The sequence below is a fragment of the Crocodylus porosus genome, unplaced genomic scaffold (genome assembly GCF_001723895.1).
Source record: "Crocodylus porosus isolate Cpor-Errol unplaced genomic scaffold, CroPor_comp1, whole genome shotgun sequence".
Lineage (NCBI taxonomy): Eukaryota > Metazoa > Chordata > Crocodylia > Crocodylidae > Crocodylus > Crocodylus porosus.
Window position 1 is genome coordinate 27,110,315 of NW_017728909.1, and position 18,734 is coordinate 27,129,048.

Sequence of the window (18,734 nt, forward strand, 5' to 3'; positions counted from 1 at the left end):
CCCCCCCCCAATAGGAAAATGTACAGTATAAGTTGAGGACAAGCTCCTTAGTGGCCTTACTCTTTGGGTTTGAGACCTTAAGCATTATTTAGCCAAAGTCCCTTTGTGAGACTAGTCTTAATTTACTTTGTAAAAAAGAACTGAGGCCCAGAGCCTCAAACGTATTAAGAAGTTTTTGCTATTTTTGGTGTTGGAGTCAGTCATTTAGGTATCTTGTCCACCTTCCCAACTGTGAATCAGGTGACAGACTTCAGGCATCTCAAGAATTAGGTGACAGCCCAAGCTGGGGTTTTGAGGATCAATGTTTTGCTCTTAGGTATCGAAGCGGGGTTTAGGCAGGAACTAAGAACCTCTCCTGATGTGGATCCGCACCCTACATGCCTAAGCTGCTCTTGTTTCCTCTGCATTTCATTACTGACTGGCTGAGACAGCTTTTCAGCCAGCCAGATTCTGAGAGTATCTTTGTCAGACAGACATTTTACATGGAGAGTGGCAAGGTAACAGTATAATATAGGATCTGGATACATGAGTTTGAACCTTGCTTTGCTCTCTTGGTGGTGTCAGTCCCCGTTTGATCTAGCTATAGCATGGTACCTATTCATTTGTGTGGGGAGTCAAAAGGGAACAGATGGGGATGTTAGCCCCATTGTTCCCTTGTACGTCTGCCTACGGAACTGGTGTGCCTTAATCATGTGCCACTTAGTCTTGGGCAGACCTTTGACCTTTTAAAAACTGTATAGGGTGGCTAAATGTTAAACTTGCAAGAGAATCTGGCCATTGGTCTCTTGAGGTACATAGTAGCTTTGACAACTTAACTAAAGGTCGAGTATTTAAGATATATTCATTGATGTCCCAATGAAGATAGAATAGATTTCTGTTCTCATAATTGTTATGGTTTGTTTTCTGCATAAGATGTACTGAGTGGATGGATACGTTTACTTGTATGAAGTACTAGAACAGCTTGCCATTATTTTTCCCTTTTGAGCAAATTAAACCTTGTGCTGAAGACTGCCCAAGTCTGCTGCAGCATGGGAGGCAGGGCACAAAATAGGTCCTATTTGATGGCACCACAGCCTTCATGCAGTCCTACTCTACTAGGGAGAAGAAGATAAATCCAACATAATAGTAAAAGGTGGTTGTTCTGATCACTACCCACATTGCCTAGTGATGTAGCATGGGAGGAGAGGCAGGAATAGCTCTGTTACAGGAAGATGAGCCTAAATTGGCCAGACCATTGAAATAGTGACTTTCTTGCCATTGAAAAATAAAATCTGAATACTCTTGTTTTGTTTTATGCTAACTCACTTCAGAGTGTGGAAATTACTGCTTAAACAGTAAGTACTGGGAATGATTGGGAAAACTGCTCTGTCATTGTGTGTCTGCATGTTCCATCAAGCTGATAGCCTGACTTACACTGGATCTTGAAAGTTTCTGTAGATAAGCCACAAACATACTGTGGGGTTATGTGGCAATTCTATACACCTTGTTTTACTACTGTTTCTAAATGCAGATCCAGAACTCATGGAATAGGCCAAGCAGATGATAATGGAGCTGGAATCTTATTTTCCACAAAATGGGGCGGGACTGCAGAGCATCTCATGCACTGCTCTGGAGAACCACTCCTAGGAGTTAAGGGGTAGTTCGGTGTTCAGGATGACCATTCAGTGGCGGGGGCCTCCATGCCATTAACAAAGATTTTAGTTGCACTGTTGGCTTTGGGACCTCTCTCCTGTTTGCCATCACCAGATAGTGATGCTGCTTACCTCCAACCCATGCTGGATTCAGGGGTGAAGGGCACTGCAGCCCATGATTTATATCATACAAAATACAGTTTCTCCCTACTTCCCTTTGTTTCTTATCCATAAAGTTACCTGCATTATTCCTGTTTCCATCCTATCCCACAACAGTGAATAGTCACTCAGAAGCCCTTTCCATGTCATAGTTCTTCCTGGTTCCAGAGGTCCTGACCATGATGAGAGGATAATAATGTGTATCCAGGGGTAAAATAAGTGGCATTAGCTTATTCAGGTTCATCAGTAAGTGAAAACCATATAAAAGATCAAGCCCCATAGAGCACGAGGCTTCTTTTTGAAATCTGAGCATGAAACTGGCAGATTGCAGGCTTTTAGTAGCATTGCATAACACAATTTCCTCTTTAGACACATTGGACAGTGTCCCTAATTTCATTACAGATGAAACAGCCATTTATTACCATTTGAAATTCTCTGTCTCCCTTAGCAATTAAACCTAATCTCCTTATTGCTGCTGTTAGCTTAGAGTGTGTGTGAAGTATTACAAATTTATATTGGAGCAATGCCTTGAAGCCTCAAACAACTTTGGTGCCCCCTTGTGCTGGGAATTGTACAAACACAAGAAAGAGTCAGTCCCTGACCTGCAGACATTAACATTTTTATATAGGCAAACCAGAGTGTGTCTACACGTTCATTAATGTGCTTTTGCTACTGTACATTAAATTTAGTACTAATGTGAGGTACTAACTAAATGTGTATTAGGCTGTCCTCATGTGCAGTAGCGAAAGCACATTTTGTTAGTGACACTTAATGCGCAGTAGCCTAATTTTACTGCGCATTAGCATATTAGCATGGTTTTTTGCCGTGACATTCTTTGTGCAGTAATATAGTCTACTGTGCATTAAAGTGCACATGTAGACACACCTACAGAGAAGCTAAGGTATAAAGGGTACAACATTCAAGCAGATGATTGATAACTGAAGCACAGAACACATAATAACCCAGTTCTGCAAATGTCATTGCTAATTTTTATGTAAGTAAATGTGGAAGTCTTTGTTAGATTAGGTCCTAAAAGACTGGACCAAAGTAACATTCGAAATCCATGGCAGAGTTCAGAATTTAATGCAAAACTCCTGAGTCTTGGTCAGTGACTTAACCACAAACCCGTGCTCCCTTCATATGAATAGTGAGTGGTTTAATGCAAAATGTGCAATATAGATCAGTGGTTTTGTTAATGGCATTATTAGTAGGATGAGATAGTAAACACCCATAGTATCAGGTAGGTACAGATGGAGTAGTTTTCAGCCATTTTAAAGTCACTGCAATTATAATAATATCCAGTCTTAAAAGTAATGTCATTGTTTCCTCCCATGAAATAAAAGGACCGGGATTCAAAAAGTAAATTAAAACCTTCTGGAGGAAGAGGAACAAGACTAATTATTAGCAGAAGGATGGGATTAGCAGAAGGACAGTTATTTTAAGAATCCCTAAACTGTTTTTATATTAGGGAAACAACTGTTGTGAAAGCCTGGAACAGGGCACTCTCACAAAAAGAGAATTGGCACAAATGAGCAGTCTTATTTAATCAAGTCACACAGGAGCCACTGCTTTGCCCCAAAAGCTCTGTCTGAAATGCTTAGTCTCAGTAACTTCTTAAGCACTGAACTTTCACAGACAGATGGTACAGAATCTGTGAGCAAGATGTTCCCAAAACAACAGCTCTTCATTGCCTTCCTTCCCTCCCTTGCAGATCATTATAACCATGGGTTAAAAAGAAATGGGATGACATAAATCTAAGGACAGAAATATAGACAGTGGAGCCCAAGCAGAGAAACTTTTTGGGACTGGGTAGTAGTTAGTAAAGTTTAGCCTTTGACCACTTTTGCACTTAGGCAGGCCCAGGCAAGCTGGAACTGGCTCACAGGCCTACAGTGACATTTCCTGAGTAGCCCCTAAAAATGACTTAGCATTTGTTAGAGAAGAGAGCCCAGCTTGGAAACAGGAACCAGGGGGTCACTGCCTGCTTTCAGCAGAGCTATCCTAATTTACACCAGATGAATAGCTGGCTTTGTTCCCTTGAACTAAGGCTTCTGCATGCAGTGATTCCCCACAATGTCTAGGTGGCAGCAGCAGACTTTAGAACAGCCATGTTCTGCTCTGCTGCATCCTTTAGCGTGAAGGGAGGCGGGGGGAGGTCACTGTGTAGAGAAGCCCAGGGACTGCGGCAACCATAGTGGCCTTGAGGGGTGGAAAGTCAAGCTGGAGAATAGAAAGGATAGGAAGAAATAGGGCCTTAGAGGAGGAAGTGTGAAAACTGCTGCCTTTCCAGGAAAGTAGGGTCTTTGCTGAAGAAGTTTATGGACAAAAGAACACATTAAACATATGCTCTGTTGAAACCAATGGGTTAGAAACGCAATTCAGTATTTTGTACTAGGAAGTGAGGGTTAGAAAGGGTAGCTGACCTACAGATTTAAGCTGAAAAAGGAGAGAGTTTCATAAAGGGGCAAATTAAATTTGGGAAGTTAAAAATAGGGATAAAAATTAAAGTGTTCACAACATTTCACTTGCATTTTTTCTAATAAGAGCTGCCTTTCATAATAAAAGGATAAATTGGATATATAGCTACAGCTAAATAAAAGGGGGCTGGGGTGATCAAGAAAAATTTTGGAGGTTTGCTTGTCTACCCATCTGCCATTGTATTCAGTAGGGTATGGGGGCTATCAGCATAGCTTTGTGCTGTTCAGAAGTGGCTGTCAATGAAGAAAATAAAACAGCAACACAGGTATTTTCACTTTGTTTTGTCTGGTTGTCTGTCATTTTCCAGCCATCACAGAAGCCATTGAAATTCCACAGTTTATTGGCCGTAGTTACCTCACATACGATAACCCGGATATCCTCAAAAGGTAATTCATCTACTCTGAATTGAAATAATTGTGCTTTGCTTTTATTATTACAATATTAAAAGCCTTGTATGAGAAGGGTTTACTGTACAGTGAATCTGCTTAAGCTGTATTTGCCATGGTTCTAAATTATTTTAAAAGAACCAAGTTTCCTGCTTCATTAGCTTTTCCATTGTAGTACCCAAGTGCCTCACTCTTTGAGGTATTTACCAGCATAGCTGACACCCTTGTAATGTAGAACAATGCTTTAAATATCACAATTTTACAGATGCGTAGTTGAGGCACTAAGGGACACATAGTGACTCCTCAATACAACTTTAGCAATTCTGGACTAAAACATTTCAAAATTTAAATCCTTAAAAATCCCACTCAGCTACTATCTAAGCCTGAAGGCACCTAAATACCCAAGGAGCCCAAGTTTGTTCCAGTAAATTTCCCTACATTCCTAAACTTCAACGTCCCGCTGAAATCATGACGGCACTGAGCTGCCAAGCATGTAGGTATCCTTTTTACTTGTCTCACATCTAGAGCATCCTCTCCTTGGATCGTAACCTGGTCGTGGTTTAGAGGCTTGTGTGTTCCAATGACCCTCAGAGCTATGTCGTATGGAGACTTGTACTCCTGGTAGGGTCTCCCCTAACAAACAGATCAGAGGTAAGATCCCAAACTTAGCATGATCCAAACTCCTGAAGACCCCAGTAGCAGAATAATAATACTTGACCTGCTGGTTCTCTGTGGCTGTGAAGGCAAATGATGGCTGCAGCAGGATGGAGGTCTCTGGTTGACTTGGACATCCTTGCCACTGGGTTTAGGGCTCCCTCCTGTCAAGCTCATGTGGTTGTCGCTTGTGCACTGGCTTCCCCATGTTAAAAGATGTCACACACAGGCCTCAGCCAGGGATGTTAATGTCTCCCACAAACCAAGTGCTGCAATGGCAGACGAGCAGGAACAATGATTTCTGGGAGTTCCTAGTCAGAAATCTTCATGTAGGTGGTAGTTATGTGATGGCCATTTTGCACTTACCAAGATGGAAGTACAATGCAGCAGCTGCAGCCATAACTGAGCAGTCCTCTTTAGGATCCCCTCTGCTCACCCTGAATGGGGAAGGGGCTAGAAAAGTTACCTTAAATATAGGCTGTCTCAAAGGCCCCTGGCTAGATTGCTGCATCTTACAGGATCACTCTATTTGCAGCTGAAACCAACAAAATAAAGTATTAAAGTTTGCTGCATCCACACTGTCATAGACTCCCTGAACAGCAAGCCTCCTGAAAGAAGAGCCACCATAGTAGCTAGAGAACTTGCAAGATATGACATTGATATTACTGCCCCTAAGTGATACCTGCTGTGCAGATGAAGGCCAGCTGAAAGAAGAAGGTGGCTACACCTTTTTTTGGAAGGGAAAGTCACCTGAAGATGGCTTTGCCATCAAGAGCAAGATTGCCAACTTTCAGAACTCACTGTGGACATTAGCAAGCACTTTATGATGCTCCACCTCAAGCTCTGTAACAACCAGTATGCTATGGTCATCAATGCACATGCCCCCACACTTGACGATGAAACGTTAACAAAGAACAGTTGTACTGTGCTCTTGACACAGTCCTGACTGCCACTGCCAAGGAAGAAATGCTCATCCTTATAGGTGACTTCAGCACAAGAGTTGGGCAACACTGTAAACTCTGGAGTGGCACCACTGGGAAAGAGAGGGTAGGGAAAGTCAACTCCAGTGGTATCCTCTTCCTCAGCAAATGTGCAGAGCATAACTTGCTCATCCCAAATACCATCTTCAGACAAAGTGAAAAATATAAGACCACTTGGAAACATCCATGCTCCGATCACTGGCACCTTCTTGTCTATATAATTGTCAGAACCTGTGATTGTACTGATGTTTGTATCACCCGAGTCCTGAGCGGTACAAATGGCTGCTGGACAGACTGCTGTTTAATCAGATAAATCATGGACATGCAGCTTGCACCACAACACCATAAACAACTGAAAGGAATGCAGAAGAGATTTATCCTCAAGGCACTCCAAAACCAAGCTAGATGTGAGGCTCTTCAGCAACACCTGACTGAGAGGTTCTTTGACCTACCTGATGACATCAAGGACATCCAGGCATATTGGGAAAAGCTTAAACAGATTATTCATAAGGCATGTGCTGAATCAACTGTGCTGTATTTACCATCACCAAGATTGGTTTGATGAGAACAATGAGGAAATCCTAGCACTTATCCATGAGAAGAGAGCCATGTTCTCCAGTTAGGAAAATGAACCCTCCAACCAGTGAAAACAAGAGGTTTACCAGGAGCTTAAAGCTGTTGTTCAGATGAGGCTACAGGACATCAAGACCCAGTGGTGGCAAGGCCATGGATATCCAGAGTTTCGCTGACCAACATGACATAAAGCCAAGAAACAGCAGAGGATGACGGAAACTGCACAACATCCTGGACAACAGTTGTGCCATCGCCCCCCAAAGCACTACTTGTCATATGTGGAGAGAAATTTGCAGAGCACAGACTGAACTTCTCAGCCACCTTTAAACTCACCAGTAACACCCATCCCACCCCTGCCGGCAGACATCATCCTTGTCTTGGGGGATAGCCGATGATGAATGATCTAGAGCATCCTTACTGGATTGAATTTTGTAACATAAAGGAGCCACTGTAGTTGGTGTCCATATGTATTCAATAGCCTAGTGGTTAGGGTGCTGATCTGGGAAGTGGGTTATTCAGCCCAGAAGTACAAATCCTTCTCTGATATAATTGGAATAGGGACCTGTGCCCAGATTTCTCACCTCTCAGGAGAGTATGCTAACCACAGGTACTGAGTAGCCTAGGGATGGTCTCCCTCAACCTCTCACTAACATTATTTTAGGAGAGATTAAGGGAGACCCACCTTAGACTGCAAGTGTGATGCTTTGAGTAGGTCATGCTTCCAGCAGATGGAAATCAGGGTTCAGAGCCCTGTGCCAAATCAGATAGTGGGAGATTTGAACCTGGGGCTCCAGGATAGTGCTCGAAAGGCTATATCACTGCATGGAAAGCAGAGCAATGATGTTTGAGAAAGGAGTACCTGGAATTTAGAAACATGAGTCCTGGAGAGGATTACTCTCTAGCCTGTAATTCAGTGCCTAATTCTCCCCAGTATTGCATAAAGCACCTGGGCATCCTACTAAAGATTTCAGCAAGTGGCAAGGTACCTTAAGATTTAACCTATGCAAGGCTGAAACTATATCAGCTTTCTGGATTTAACCCTAAATGACTTGTCTAAGGTAACACAGGACATCTCTAACACAGCAGGAACATGTAGCCAGGACTTCAGCATTTTAGGCTAATGCCCTAACCACTGTGTTTCCCTTCATCCTCAATCCCTGTTCAAACTGTAATGCAGAATTATTTCTCTTTGCATTTACAGCACAGTAACTGAAGAGCATATTGCCCTCCTTGGCTAATAAGCATATAACATTGGCAGGTAACTGTAGTGAATGACAGACAAATCCTGTGGAAAGCCACAAGAAAATTTCTAACTCAGTTGCTTGATGTTGCCAAGTCAGGTGCACAGTGCAACTGCTGACCATTCTTATCTTTAGAATACAGCTCTGCTCCACAGAGACTTCCTATCCCAGAAAACAATATACTATCTTCAGTCAAACAAGTGAGAATTTTTTGCTAGGATTTCTGTTCTTGCTAGCCACACCTTTGTACTGAAGCTGGTAGTAGTTGCAGTTTATACAATAATGGGTACAGTCCTCTATCTGCTTGCAGACTATCTATATTAACTCCTTTATGCACAGCATTTAGATATTCCTATTTTAGATAATTAGCTGTCATTTCACTTTAATTCCATTTGTATGAAAAATAATAAATGAGATGGAACCTAGGTTCCTTTTTGCTTCCAGCAAGCACTGATCCAACTGTCTTAGAAATGATAGCTCAAGAGGGATGTTGACAGCATGGAGAGGGTCCAGAGGAGGGCCACTCGTATGATCAGGGGACAACAGGGCAGGCCCTATGAGGAGAGGCTATGGGACCTGAACCTGTTCAGCCTCCACAAGAGAAGGCTGAGGGGGGATCTTGTGGCCTGTTATAAACTAGTCAGGGGGGACCAGCAGGCATTGGGGGAGTCCCTGTTCCTCCGAGCACCGCCAGGAGTGACCAGGAATAACGGTCACAAGCTGGCAGAGGGTAGGTTTAGGTTAGATATCAGGAGGCGCTACTTCACGGTCAGGGCGGCTAGGATCTGGAACCAGCTTCCAAGAGAGGTGGTGCAGGCTCCTACCCTGCGGGTTTTTAAGAGGAGGTTAGATGAACATCTTGCTGGGGTCGTTTGACCCCGGTACTCTTTCCTGCCATGGCAGGGGGTCAGACTAGATGATCTGCTCAGGTCCCTTCCGACCCTTGAAACTATAAGGAAAACAGTAACTTGGAATCTCCTTTGTGTCTTGTCATAACTAAGGAAAGCTGTGCTCTGGTCTGGTAACTGATACCTTCTCTCTTTCTTGCACACCCCCATCCCTCCTTGTTTATAACAATTGCTCAACAAATCATTCCTGACCATAAGGCCCAACAAATATTTCCTTCTGAGTTTGCCTCTGACATAGATTGGACTGTTTACAGTAGTAAGAACTGCACCTGTTAGTGTTCTTTGGGGTTCACAACAATCATTAAGGACCATCTAAGTGTGTGTGTGTGTGTGTGTGTGTGTGTGTGTGTGTGTGTGTATATATATAAAAATTTTTAAAAAGTATCATAACATGAAGGTACCAGCAGTGAACCCACAGTCCCATAGCAGGAGAATGATGCCATTTTTTTTGCTATGGTATTTTTTATGGAGTCTGAAGAAAAAACCCATCATTGAGTTAAATGGCAGCAGCTAGGGAGCAAAGCCTGTCAGGAATGTGCATGAGTCCAATGCAAACAGAGAGCTGTGACAATTAACACTGCTCCTCACCCCCACCCCTGCTCCTGCCAAATTTCCAGACCTGTGGAGATCCCTTTTCTTCTCATATAATGCACACCTGCAGTTTTCCGCAGCTGGTTTGGCTGGGGAGGAGTGTGAAAGTGCAGGTTATATGCAAGAAAATGTGGTATTGCCTACTAGCAAGCTTCATAAGCCCCTAGCACATTACACTTAAGTTGTGATTAACTGCTTAATCATGTCTTAAGTTGTTACCTAGCCACACATTAATGTAATTGATGGTGTGATAAAACAAGGAATAAGCCATAAAGTTATTACACAAAATATGGGTAATAACTTTGGGGCTGGTTCCTATCACACCATTAATTGAATGTGTGGGTAGGCTAGTGCTCCCAGACACAGGGACACAGCTGGGAGTGTCAGCTGATGGCGCTCCAAGCCACGGGGGTATACCATGCGCATGCCTAGCTGGGAGCCTTGTCAGCTGACCCTGCTCCCAGCTGCAGGAGCTTGCTGTTTGCTGGTTCAGGGGGACCCCAGGATGAGAATCTCAGGTTTCCCTTGCACCAGTGATTGAGGTACACTCATGCTTCCTGCCATCCACATGAGGATTGTGGGGATTGTGCATAGGATTCCATTGCAGCTTTAACTGCACATGCCAGGGACCGTAGTCTCAGCTGATTGCAAGAGTGCAGTAATAGTGCCAGGAATTTGACTAGATAAAGTGGAAATTTAATTATGATCGAAGTAAAAATGTATCACTGTACCAAATCTTACCTCTGTTTAGAGGAACTGAGGGGTAGCAGAGGTTCCTACAGGTCTTTAGACAGCCACACGTTCACAGATACCTGGCTTTTTTGAGCTGATTAAAAACTAATAATTTTCCTGGGGTTTTTTTCCTCTTAATTCTACAGAGTGTCAGGATCGCGAACAAATGTTTTTATGAGGTTTAAGACCACAATGAAGGAGGGTCTTCTGATGTGGCGGGGAGACAGTCCCATGCGACCTAACAGTGACTTCATTTCTCTAGGACTTCAAGATGGAGCTTTAGTATTCAGGTAACCTATAGCTGGTTTAATTATTTAGAAGGCCAGGTAGATTGCACCTTATAGATTAAAGTAAGTGTGTGTATGTGCACATGCGTGTGTGCATAAATATACAGACAGCACAAGCTTTTGAGAGCCATAGGTCACTTCATCAGAGGCTGTGAGATGTCTGTGTTTTAACTATTTCCACAATGATCCCATACTTCTTGTTCAATCAAATCACTGCAGCACAGAGTAATGCGCTTCTGTAGAACACGGACACTGGGTATTAAAACTATATAGTTTAGTTCACTAAACTGTACAGTTTAGTTCAAGTCCATTTGTTTGTGGAATAGTATGTGAAATATACCCTCTTGTTTGTTTTTTCTCAATGCTCTAATTCTCTTTGAAATGCCTGGGTTTTTTCTTTTAATTAAATATTCTTCCTGCCAAAAACCCTAAAATCCAGAAGACTGACAACATCCAGAGCCTTGTGCTTTCTTGGGAATTAGTCTTTTCATTGTAAGTGCTCAGACACAGTCCATACAGCTTTGTGCATAGTGCTGTGCTGGGACCACTGATTGGCAGAACCTGTATCTTTCCATATTAGAATTCTTTTCAAATTAAGTAAAGTCAACACTGAAATGGAAAAAAGTCATCTTCCGTCACACTTGTACCTGTTTACAGCAGGTTGCAGTGTAGTGTTCATAAATGGAAAGGCTTTATCGCTTTAAAATTTAATTTATGGCAATCTAGCACCTGGCTATATTGTTCAGCCCTTTGGCTCTTCCTAGTTGTGGTTGAAAATCATAGGTACAAAAGCTGAGTTTCACATACCAAATTTTAGAGTTAAATTGATGGCTCTAAACTCATTTTTTTGTGGTTTCCTGTGGTTAACCTTGAAAAAAATCTTAGCTGTCTCATGGTCTGTGAAACAGGGAACTGAAATAGAGTGGATGAAATAGAGCATTTTGTAAGTGTCATTAGGCGAGTTGTAGTATCCAAAGCTGTTGGCAATAATTTTCAGGTAACCTTGCCCATAGAATACCCATTCCTTACTCATGATTTTAGTTTCTCCCCTCACACTTATCTGAGGTATTTGCTATGAATTTGAATCTGGATGTTTAATTTCATACTTTCAAAAGTATGTGCTGATGCCATAGCAATCTCATGAAACTTAGCCATGAGTTCAATCATCAAATTCCCACCTAAACCCTAAAGGCTTATTTATATATTGTGGCAGTGTGTCCCAGCAGTGGAGAGACCAAGACCGTGTTTATCAGTAGGGCTGTTCTGGGTTCATCCCCCTGCTTGTGCTCTCAAGCCCTTGAACTCTGGTGGGCATGCCTGGAGTGGCCTGACTGGCAAGCTAAATTGCTATCCCTGCGCCCCAGCCTCCCTCACTGGGATACCTTCCTGCAGTGATGCAGACATGTCCTTGGTCAGCTATAGGCATCCATATTTTCAGTGATAATTATTTGCTGAGGTGCCTAGAGGTCCATTCTGTGTAATCTGAGAACTGCCTTCCCAGAAGCACGAGACACTAAATTTTAGATCCAACCTTCTCAGCATCCTTTATTGGCTCTCTTTAGGCATCTCCCTAGTCACTGTGTTGGCTTTTGTGGGATTTATAGGATCAGAGCATTGTAGATTTATACAGTCATAGGCCTGAAAGGGCCCTCAAGGATCTTAGATAATTACCAATCTCCCTGAATTGTCTACACTGAAGTCCTGGAAGTTTAAAGGAACTTGGATATCTCTGTTACTGCAGTTACTTCCATGTCCCCAAATATCCATTTCAGTGACTACAGTGTAGTGTAGAGCTACTCAAACTAGCTTTAATCTAACTGGCATGGGCACTGGAAGCAGCCTAACCATGGCAATACAGAGCTTAGCATAGACTCATTTACCCCTCTTCTTTAGGCAGGTAGGCACCTGGAAGTTAGGCATTGCAAAGTTCAGTGCCATGACACATAAGTCCCCTTTATGAATCTAGCCTAGTGTCTAAAGCTGGGCCCCCAGAAGTCGAGGCAAAATAAAACATAGTTATGACTATCTGAATTTTAATAAGGGTGGAAGCATAGACATTCTTATACCCATGAGTGAAATAGTGAGGTTCCTGGCTCGTGCCTCTGCTCAGTTCCCTGGTCATTACCCTTTGCTAATAACACAAGTCTTTTTCTCCCCAGATTTTTTGTGTATATGCTTTCCATACACTCCTATACTAACATATCTCTTTGTCCTAGTAAGTCAAAAGCTTGGTAAGATACTTATCTGTTTAGCCTTCTGTTTTTAGGCAAAGCTGCCATGTAGGAAGCCCCTGTTTGATTGCTCATCTCAAGCTCTGGGCTCATTGTGCCATGTAGCCAGCACCCTTTGTTGTTCAGATGGTCACTTTGTCACCTTGTAAGCTCCTTCAATACAGTGAAGGAATAACAGTGATAGTCACCCTAGGGATTCCCAGCCATTCTCGAAAAATCCTGGATGCAAGGGGAAGCGTTGGGGTAAGCCAGAGTGTTGTCAAGCCGAAGATGAGGTGGAGTCACTCACAGATCATTTGTTAGGGATTGCATGTCTCTAAGAGAAGTGAACAACGCCTCTTTGCTTTTCACATTTCAGCTACAACCTCGGCAGTGGTATTGCTTCCATAATGGTGAATGGATCTTTCAACGATGGGAGGTGGCACAGAGTAAAGGCAGTTCGGTAAGTCCCTCTTCATGTTATCAGTGGCTGCATCTATATGTGCATATTAATGCAAAGTGATAAGCTCCAGAGCTTATTTCTTTGGGTGCACTGTTTGCACATGCACCTGGCATATTGAGCCAGGTCAGAGGAGCCCTTGCTGGCAGGGGGCCACAGCAGCCTGGCTGGCAGGGGACAAAGGGCTGTTCCCCCTGATTCAACATGCTGAGGAGTGGCTGCCCTAGTCCCTGCACTGAAGCACCCTTGTGTCCCAGGCACCTGGGGCAGCATCTACATGTGTGCTGCTGTGTTTTACTCTGCAGCAGGACAGTACTTACAAGTACTATCCTGCTGCGGAGTAAATTAGCTAACTCCAGCCTAATTGGGGTGCATGTGTAGATGCCAAGACAAGATGCCACGCAGCTAATTAGTCTACTTCACAGTAAATGTCATATAGATGTGCCCAACAAGTGCCAGGTTATCTAGGAGACATTTTGGAGACTACATTTTATGGTGCCAAACTAAGAAATCCAAGTGAGAAGAAAACTACAAGTGTAGCCAGATGCTTAGCTTATACAGAGCACTGCAGCCCCACTGACACAGGGCTCTGACCTTAAATGCTTAGCAATTTTTAACACATCTGACAGAACAAATACAAACACCGTTATGCTGGAGATGAGCCAGGTGAAGTCCGGCCTTGAAGCGAGGCACAGCTCGGACTGGTTTGCCACGGTTAGTTGAAGTCCATGACAGACAGGTATTCAACCCCATACCTTTCCACTTTCAAGCAGATGACTTAATTTCTCATTCATGATTGTCATTTGAATCAAGAATTTGAGCTTTCTGCTTACCTAAGACCCTGGCACTCATGAGATTGCCACTGGCCTGCTTGAGAGCTGCAACACCCCTGAGCATCCTCACCGCCTCTGTTCTGGATGGAAGTGCATGGAGCAGTGTCAGGTGGGGGGAGGCGGTGGGGCTTTGCTTTCAGCAGCAGTCTGAAGAGTGCCACAGAGATGCAGTGTAGTCATGCCCCAAGTTCCCTTCTATGGGCTAGTAGAACAGGGGTTGCCAATGTATGGTCCACGGGCTGGGTCCAGCCCGTGGAGCTGCTGGATCTGGCCTGCAGATCCCGAGGCCTTTGTCTATGCTTGCGCACATTCCTGCACTGGAGCTGAGCAGCAAGCATCTACACTGGGCTGGGCAACTTCCAACTTCCCTCCCTTTCATCTGCCTTCCAGATGTGGTGCAGATGAGGCAGTAGTGTGGAAGCTGCCTGGCCCTGGCAGAGTTCCCCAGCAGCTGGAAGCTGAGCCCACACCCAGCTAAAGAGCTGGGGGCTGGGAGAAGCAGAAGCAGCATTGGCACAACTACTAGCTGCCTGGCCGTGACACAGGTGCAGGCAACAACCCCTCTGCTGCTGACATACTGCCAAAGTCATGTGGCCTGTGTTGGTCAAGAGCCTGGTTGTTCTGGCTCACAGCTTGAAAAGTTTGTTGGCTATTGGACTAATAACATTGCAACTGGACTCTGTTTTCCCAAAGTATTCAAAGCAGCAGGAATACTTAGGCTTACACATCCTGTTACCTTATGTGTTCATCATTACCTAATAGGAGAGTTAAGCACACTTATTAAAAGAAGAGACCCCTTCTTTTGCCAGTTCTCTTAGCTATCTAGAAATTACAGCCTGAAAATAGCACAGTTATTGGCCACTGCTTCCAGTAAGAGAAAGAGAAGCCCATCAAATGGCATTTATACAAAAAAAATTATTAAACATTTATATTATGGTAGGGGCTAAAGGCTCCAGCCAGGAAAAGATGACCTTTGAGTAAGGTGATTTTTTTTTCTGTGCGTATTTTTAATATAGCCTGTTTTTTCCTCCTCTTATCTCTTTTTTTTTTTTTAACTGCTGTCAAAACAGTGGATGCTCAAGGAATCCAAATTCCTCATTCTATTTTCCATTTCAGGGATGGACAGTCTGGAAAGGTAACTGTGGATGATTATGGTGCTAGAACTGGTAAATCACCTGGAATGATGAGGCAGTTAAATATCAATGGAGATCTGTATGTAGGTAAGTGACCTCCCAGTTGTAGTCAGCCCATTCTAGCCTGCTGAAGCATATGAGGCCAGATCTGATGAAAAATGTCTTGCATTTGAAAGTGTCTAACTCTGTCCTAACTATGCAGTTGGTCCAATAACAGGTGTCATGCTGAGAAAGCCTTACTTCTTGCATATTTAAACAAAAAACTACATACCACATTATAATCCCTTCTTAACTGTTCACTCATTGTAGGACGTGCAAGAAAGGGATTACCTTTCCCATTTACTGAGGTGTGATCATCACCATTGGATTTCTGAGTGCCTAACAAATGATACTTAAAAACCAGCAAGAACCTGGTTAAAACCCAGAAGATGCATCGGAGATGGCCTTTTCTGTTATATTAGATATGCCGCTAAGAAACTGTAATACAGCAGTAGGAAGCATATTTTTTAAAACAGGAGTAATCATGGCCATGGGTGACTGGCCACTTTAGTCGGGGGGGGGGGGCACATGTCCTCCCCCAATGACTGGGTCTCCCTGTGGCAAAACTCACCTACCAGGAAGTGGCCGCAGTGCTACTTCCGACACTCCCACTACCCAGCCGGCGCTCACAGGGGGTCACCAGTGCTCCCACCTGCGCCCCCTTCCCAACACCTAAGCAGGGAACGTGGCCTGCCAGGGGGTGCACCAGTGCTCTCAGGGGGTGCACATACACCCCCTTGTACACCCTACATGTTGCCACTGAGCATGGCTTCTGTTACAGAGTTCCTTATTTATTTGATCTCTCTCTCTTAGGTGGCATGAAGGAAATAGCATTGCACACAAACAGACAGTACATGAGAGGTCTGGTGGGATGCATCTCACACTTCACACTGTCAACAGATTACCACATTTCACTGGTGGAAGATGCTGCTGATGGAAAGAATATTAACACCTGTGGGGCAAAGTGAGACGGGAGGAATCCTCACATGGAAGAACCATTGTTGTGCAGGTGTTTGAGTCCAGAATGACTGATATGACTCTGAGGCAACTGCTCTGTGTTCGTCATGGAAAAACAAACAAAACTGAGAGGAAATCATAGACAAGGAGAACATTTTCCATTCTCCTTTTCTTTCAATGCTCTGCTGACTAAACCAAACTGAGTATTTTGTGTAGGAAATGTCACATTAATCATTAAATGTTTAGTGAACACTGAAGATTGTATATCAAAGCAAGCAACAAAGAAAGGGGTGATGTAATGAGTAGTTTAATGACCGTGTTGTGATCCACAGAGATTTTTTTATATCCAGCATAACAGTACTGAAACATATGCATTCTTTCCAGCTTACAATGGCACAATGATTGTAGCATCAACAAACATATTTTCAAGCACTGTATCTATGCATTCAAATTCCTATTCCGGAACAAGCCGTTCTACCCACTGAAATATTCAAGGTTTGTATTTCATCCTTTGTAAATAAGACCAATAGGCAACAGTTTCAAACCACCTTTGTTTGCTGAGGAAGAAAATTCTTAAAGTCTACGTTTTTTATTACAAAAGCAACACTATCAGCGATCCAGTTTTGTAGCAGTAATTTTGTACTTGTATATTTTTATAGCTGCAGCAGCAGAACTGATCACATAGTATAACTTTTAAAATATAGGTGTACTATACACTTAGCTCTTTGCACAGTTTCCTAAGGATAACAACCTTCAAGTTGTTCTATAAGGAAGTTTAATGTCTGTATTATACCATTTCTGTGGAGATAATTGTTGGTGATAACCAGTTTTAAATCTGACATTTTTTTGTAAATTTTGACAGTCTAAAATTGTACATTTATGAAGCTTTCCTGGCGTTGAAGCTTTTCCTGTGATTAAAAAGGTATAAAACCTCTTGCCACTGTGGTATTTCACCTTCACTTGTTTTTGTGCACAAAATTCAGACTTGGTGAAAAGAAGATGACCTAACAGATGGTAAAAGCCCTTTTAAAATTGTCCATGCATCAATTCAAACCTGCAGAGCTGGGGTTTTAGGGTCAACAGAACAGGGAATTTAGAATGCTGGACAAAATTTCAGGTTTTCTGAGATTATTTTTGTTAGTTTCTCTGTGCTTTTTGCATATGAACTGGAGCCGTAAGCAGCAAACAGGAGAAAAAGATGAGATGGAACCAGGGGTGGATCCAGGATTTGCTAAAGGGGGTACAAGAGCAGCAGCCCATACTGCATGGGGTGGCTCTACCCACTGCCCCAGGCCTCCTCTGCCCCTGCAGTGAGAGCAGACCAAGCTGTGGAAGAGAGTCTCTGAGAACTATTTTGACTCTTTCCTGCTCAGAGGCATGTCCTGTCCCCTCCTCTTCTCCCCTCCCCTGCCTGCTGCTGCTGCTACTGCTTTCTCCACCATGGGGGGCAGTGGGGAAGCTCCACAGCCAGCCTGCCTGAGTGGGGGCTGGGCTCAGCTGGGAAGGGGACAGTGACAATGGGGCAGCTGGAGAGTGGTTCCCCCTACCCTGCTGTATCCCAGAGCAGGCACACTGCCACTCTCCCTGTCCCCAACTGAGCCTGGTCCCTGCACAGAAAGCAAGAATGACTCTTGTGCTTCCCTATCCCTGAGACAACAGAGAAGGCCCAGGGGGAGGGGCAGGAGGGAGACATGCTGTTGTGCAGGAAGGGGGATTTTTGCCTGCTTTGGGGATTGTATAAAGTTCTTGGGGGGCCCTGTGGTGCTCCAAACCAAAAGCGGGGTGCAGCCACATCACTGCACCCCCTCTGGATGCACCCCTGGGCAGAATACATTGTATGTCTTACAGGTCACCATAGGGCAGTACCTCAGGGACCTGACCAGGCTGCCAGAATCAGTGCTGTTGGCTAGTAGCATGCTGACAAAAAATGTAGCACTGTATCTATTTGCTGGGCTGTGGGTGGGCAGCAGATAGGAATTTGCGCTTATTCCCAGAAGATGGTACAATGATACACAGTGACTCAAGCAGATCCCTAGCCCGGCTAAATTAACTTCTAACAAAGGGATAGGTCTGATCAAATGAAGCAAGCAGAAGACATGCCACCACAGACACTGATGACGAGTCATTGATTTACTACTAGGGATCCTGGTTTTCTCTGATAAAAAGTATCCCCCATTTTCGAATTAAAAAAAAGTAACCTAATATCCACATTTTTCCATAATTAAAATAAAACACCACTGTATCTATATAATAGTGGCATTTCATTTTAATCATGGAAAATGTGGATTTTTTTATCCGACAAAACCAAGCTCCCAGTTTATGACCATAATGCCTAGGAGCTCCAGTCACGGATCAGGATCTCCCCGTGCTAGATGTAGACACAATGCAAGAAGATGGCGCCTGCCTCAGGGGAGACTTACAGACTAGGTATAAGACACGATACAACTGCTAGGTACCACAGAAACAATTCATACCAACAGAT

General features: G+C 43.6%; 1 protein-coding gene across 1 annotated transcript in view; it reads left to right on the plus strand.

Moving 5' to 3' along the window:
• The window catches only part of EGFLAM (EGF like, fibronectin type III and laminin G domains), a 90,074-nt gene extending 72,884 nt beyond the window's left edge, over positions 1 to 17,190 (plus strand). The window contains exons 18-22 of the mRNA XM_019531983.1: positions 4,576 to 4,654; positions 10,480 to 10,623; positions 13,210 to 13,293; positions 15,240 to 15,343; positions 16,109 to 17,190. Coding sequence (XP_019387528.1) covers positions 4,576 to 4,654; positions 10,480 to 10,623; positions 13,210 to 13,293; positions 15,240 to 15,343; positions 16,109 to 16,263 — 566 coding nt within the window. The 3' untranslated portion in view covers positions 16,264 to 17,190. The remainder of the gene's footprint in view (positions 1 to 4,575; positions 4,655 to 10,479; positions 10,624 to 13,209; positions 13,294 to 15,239; positions 15,344 to 16,108) is intronic.
• The last annotated feature ends 1,544 nt before the right edge of the window (positions 17,191 to 18,734 follow it).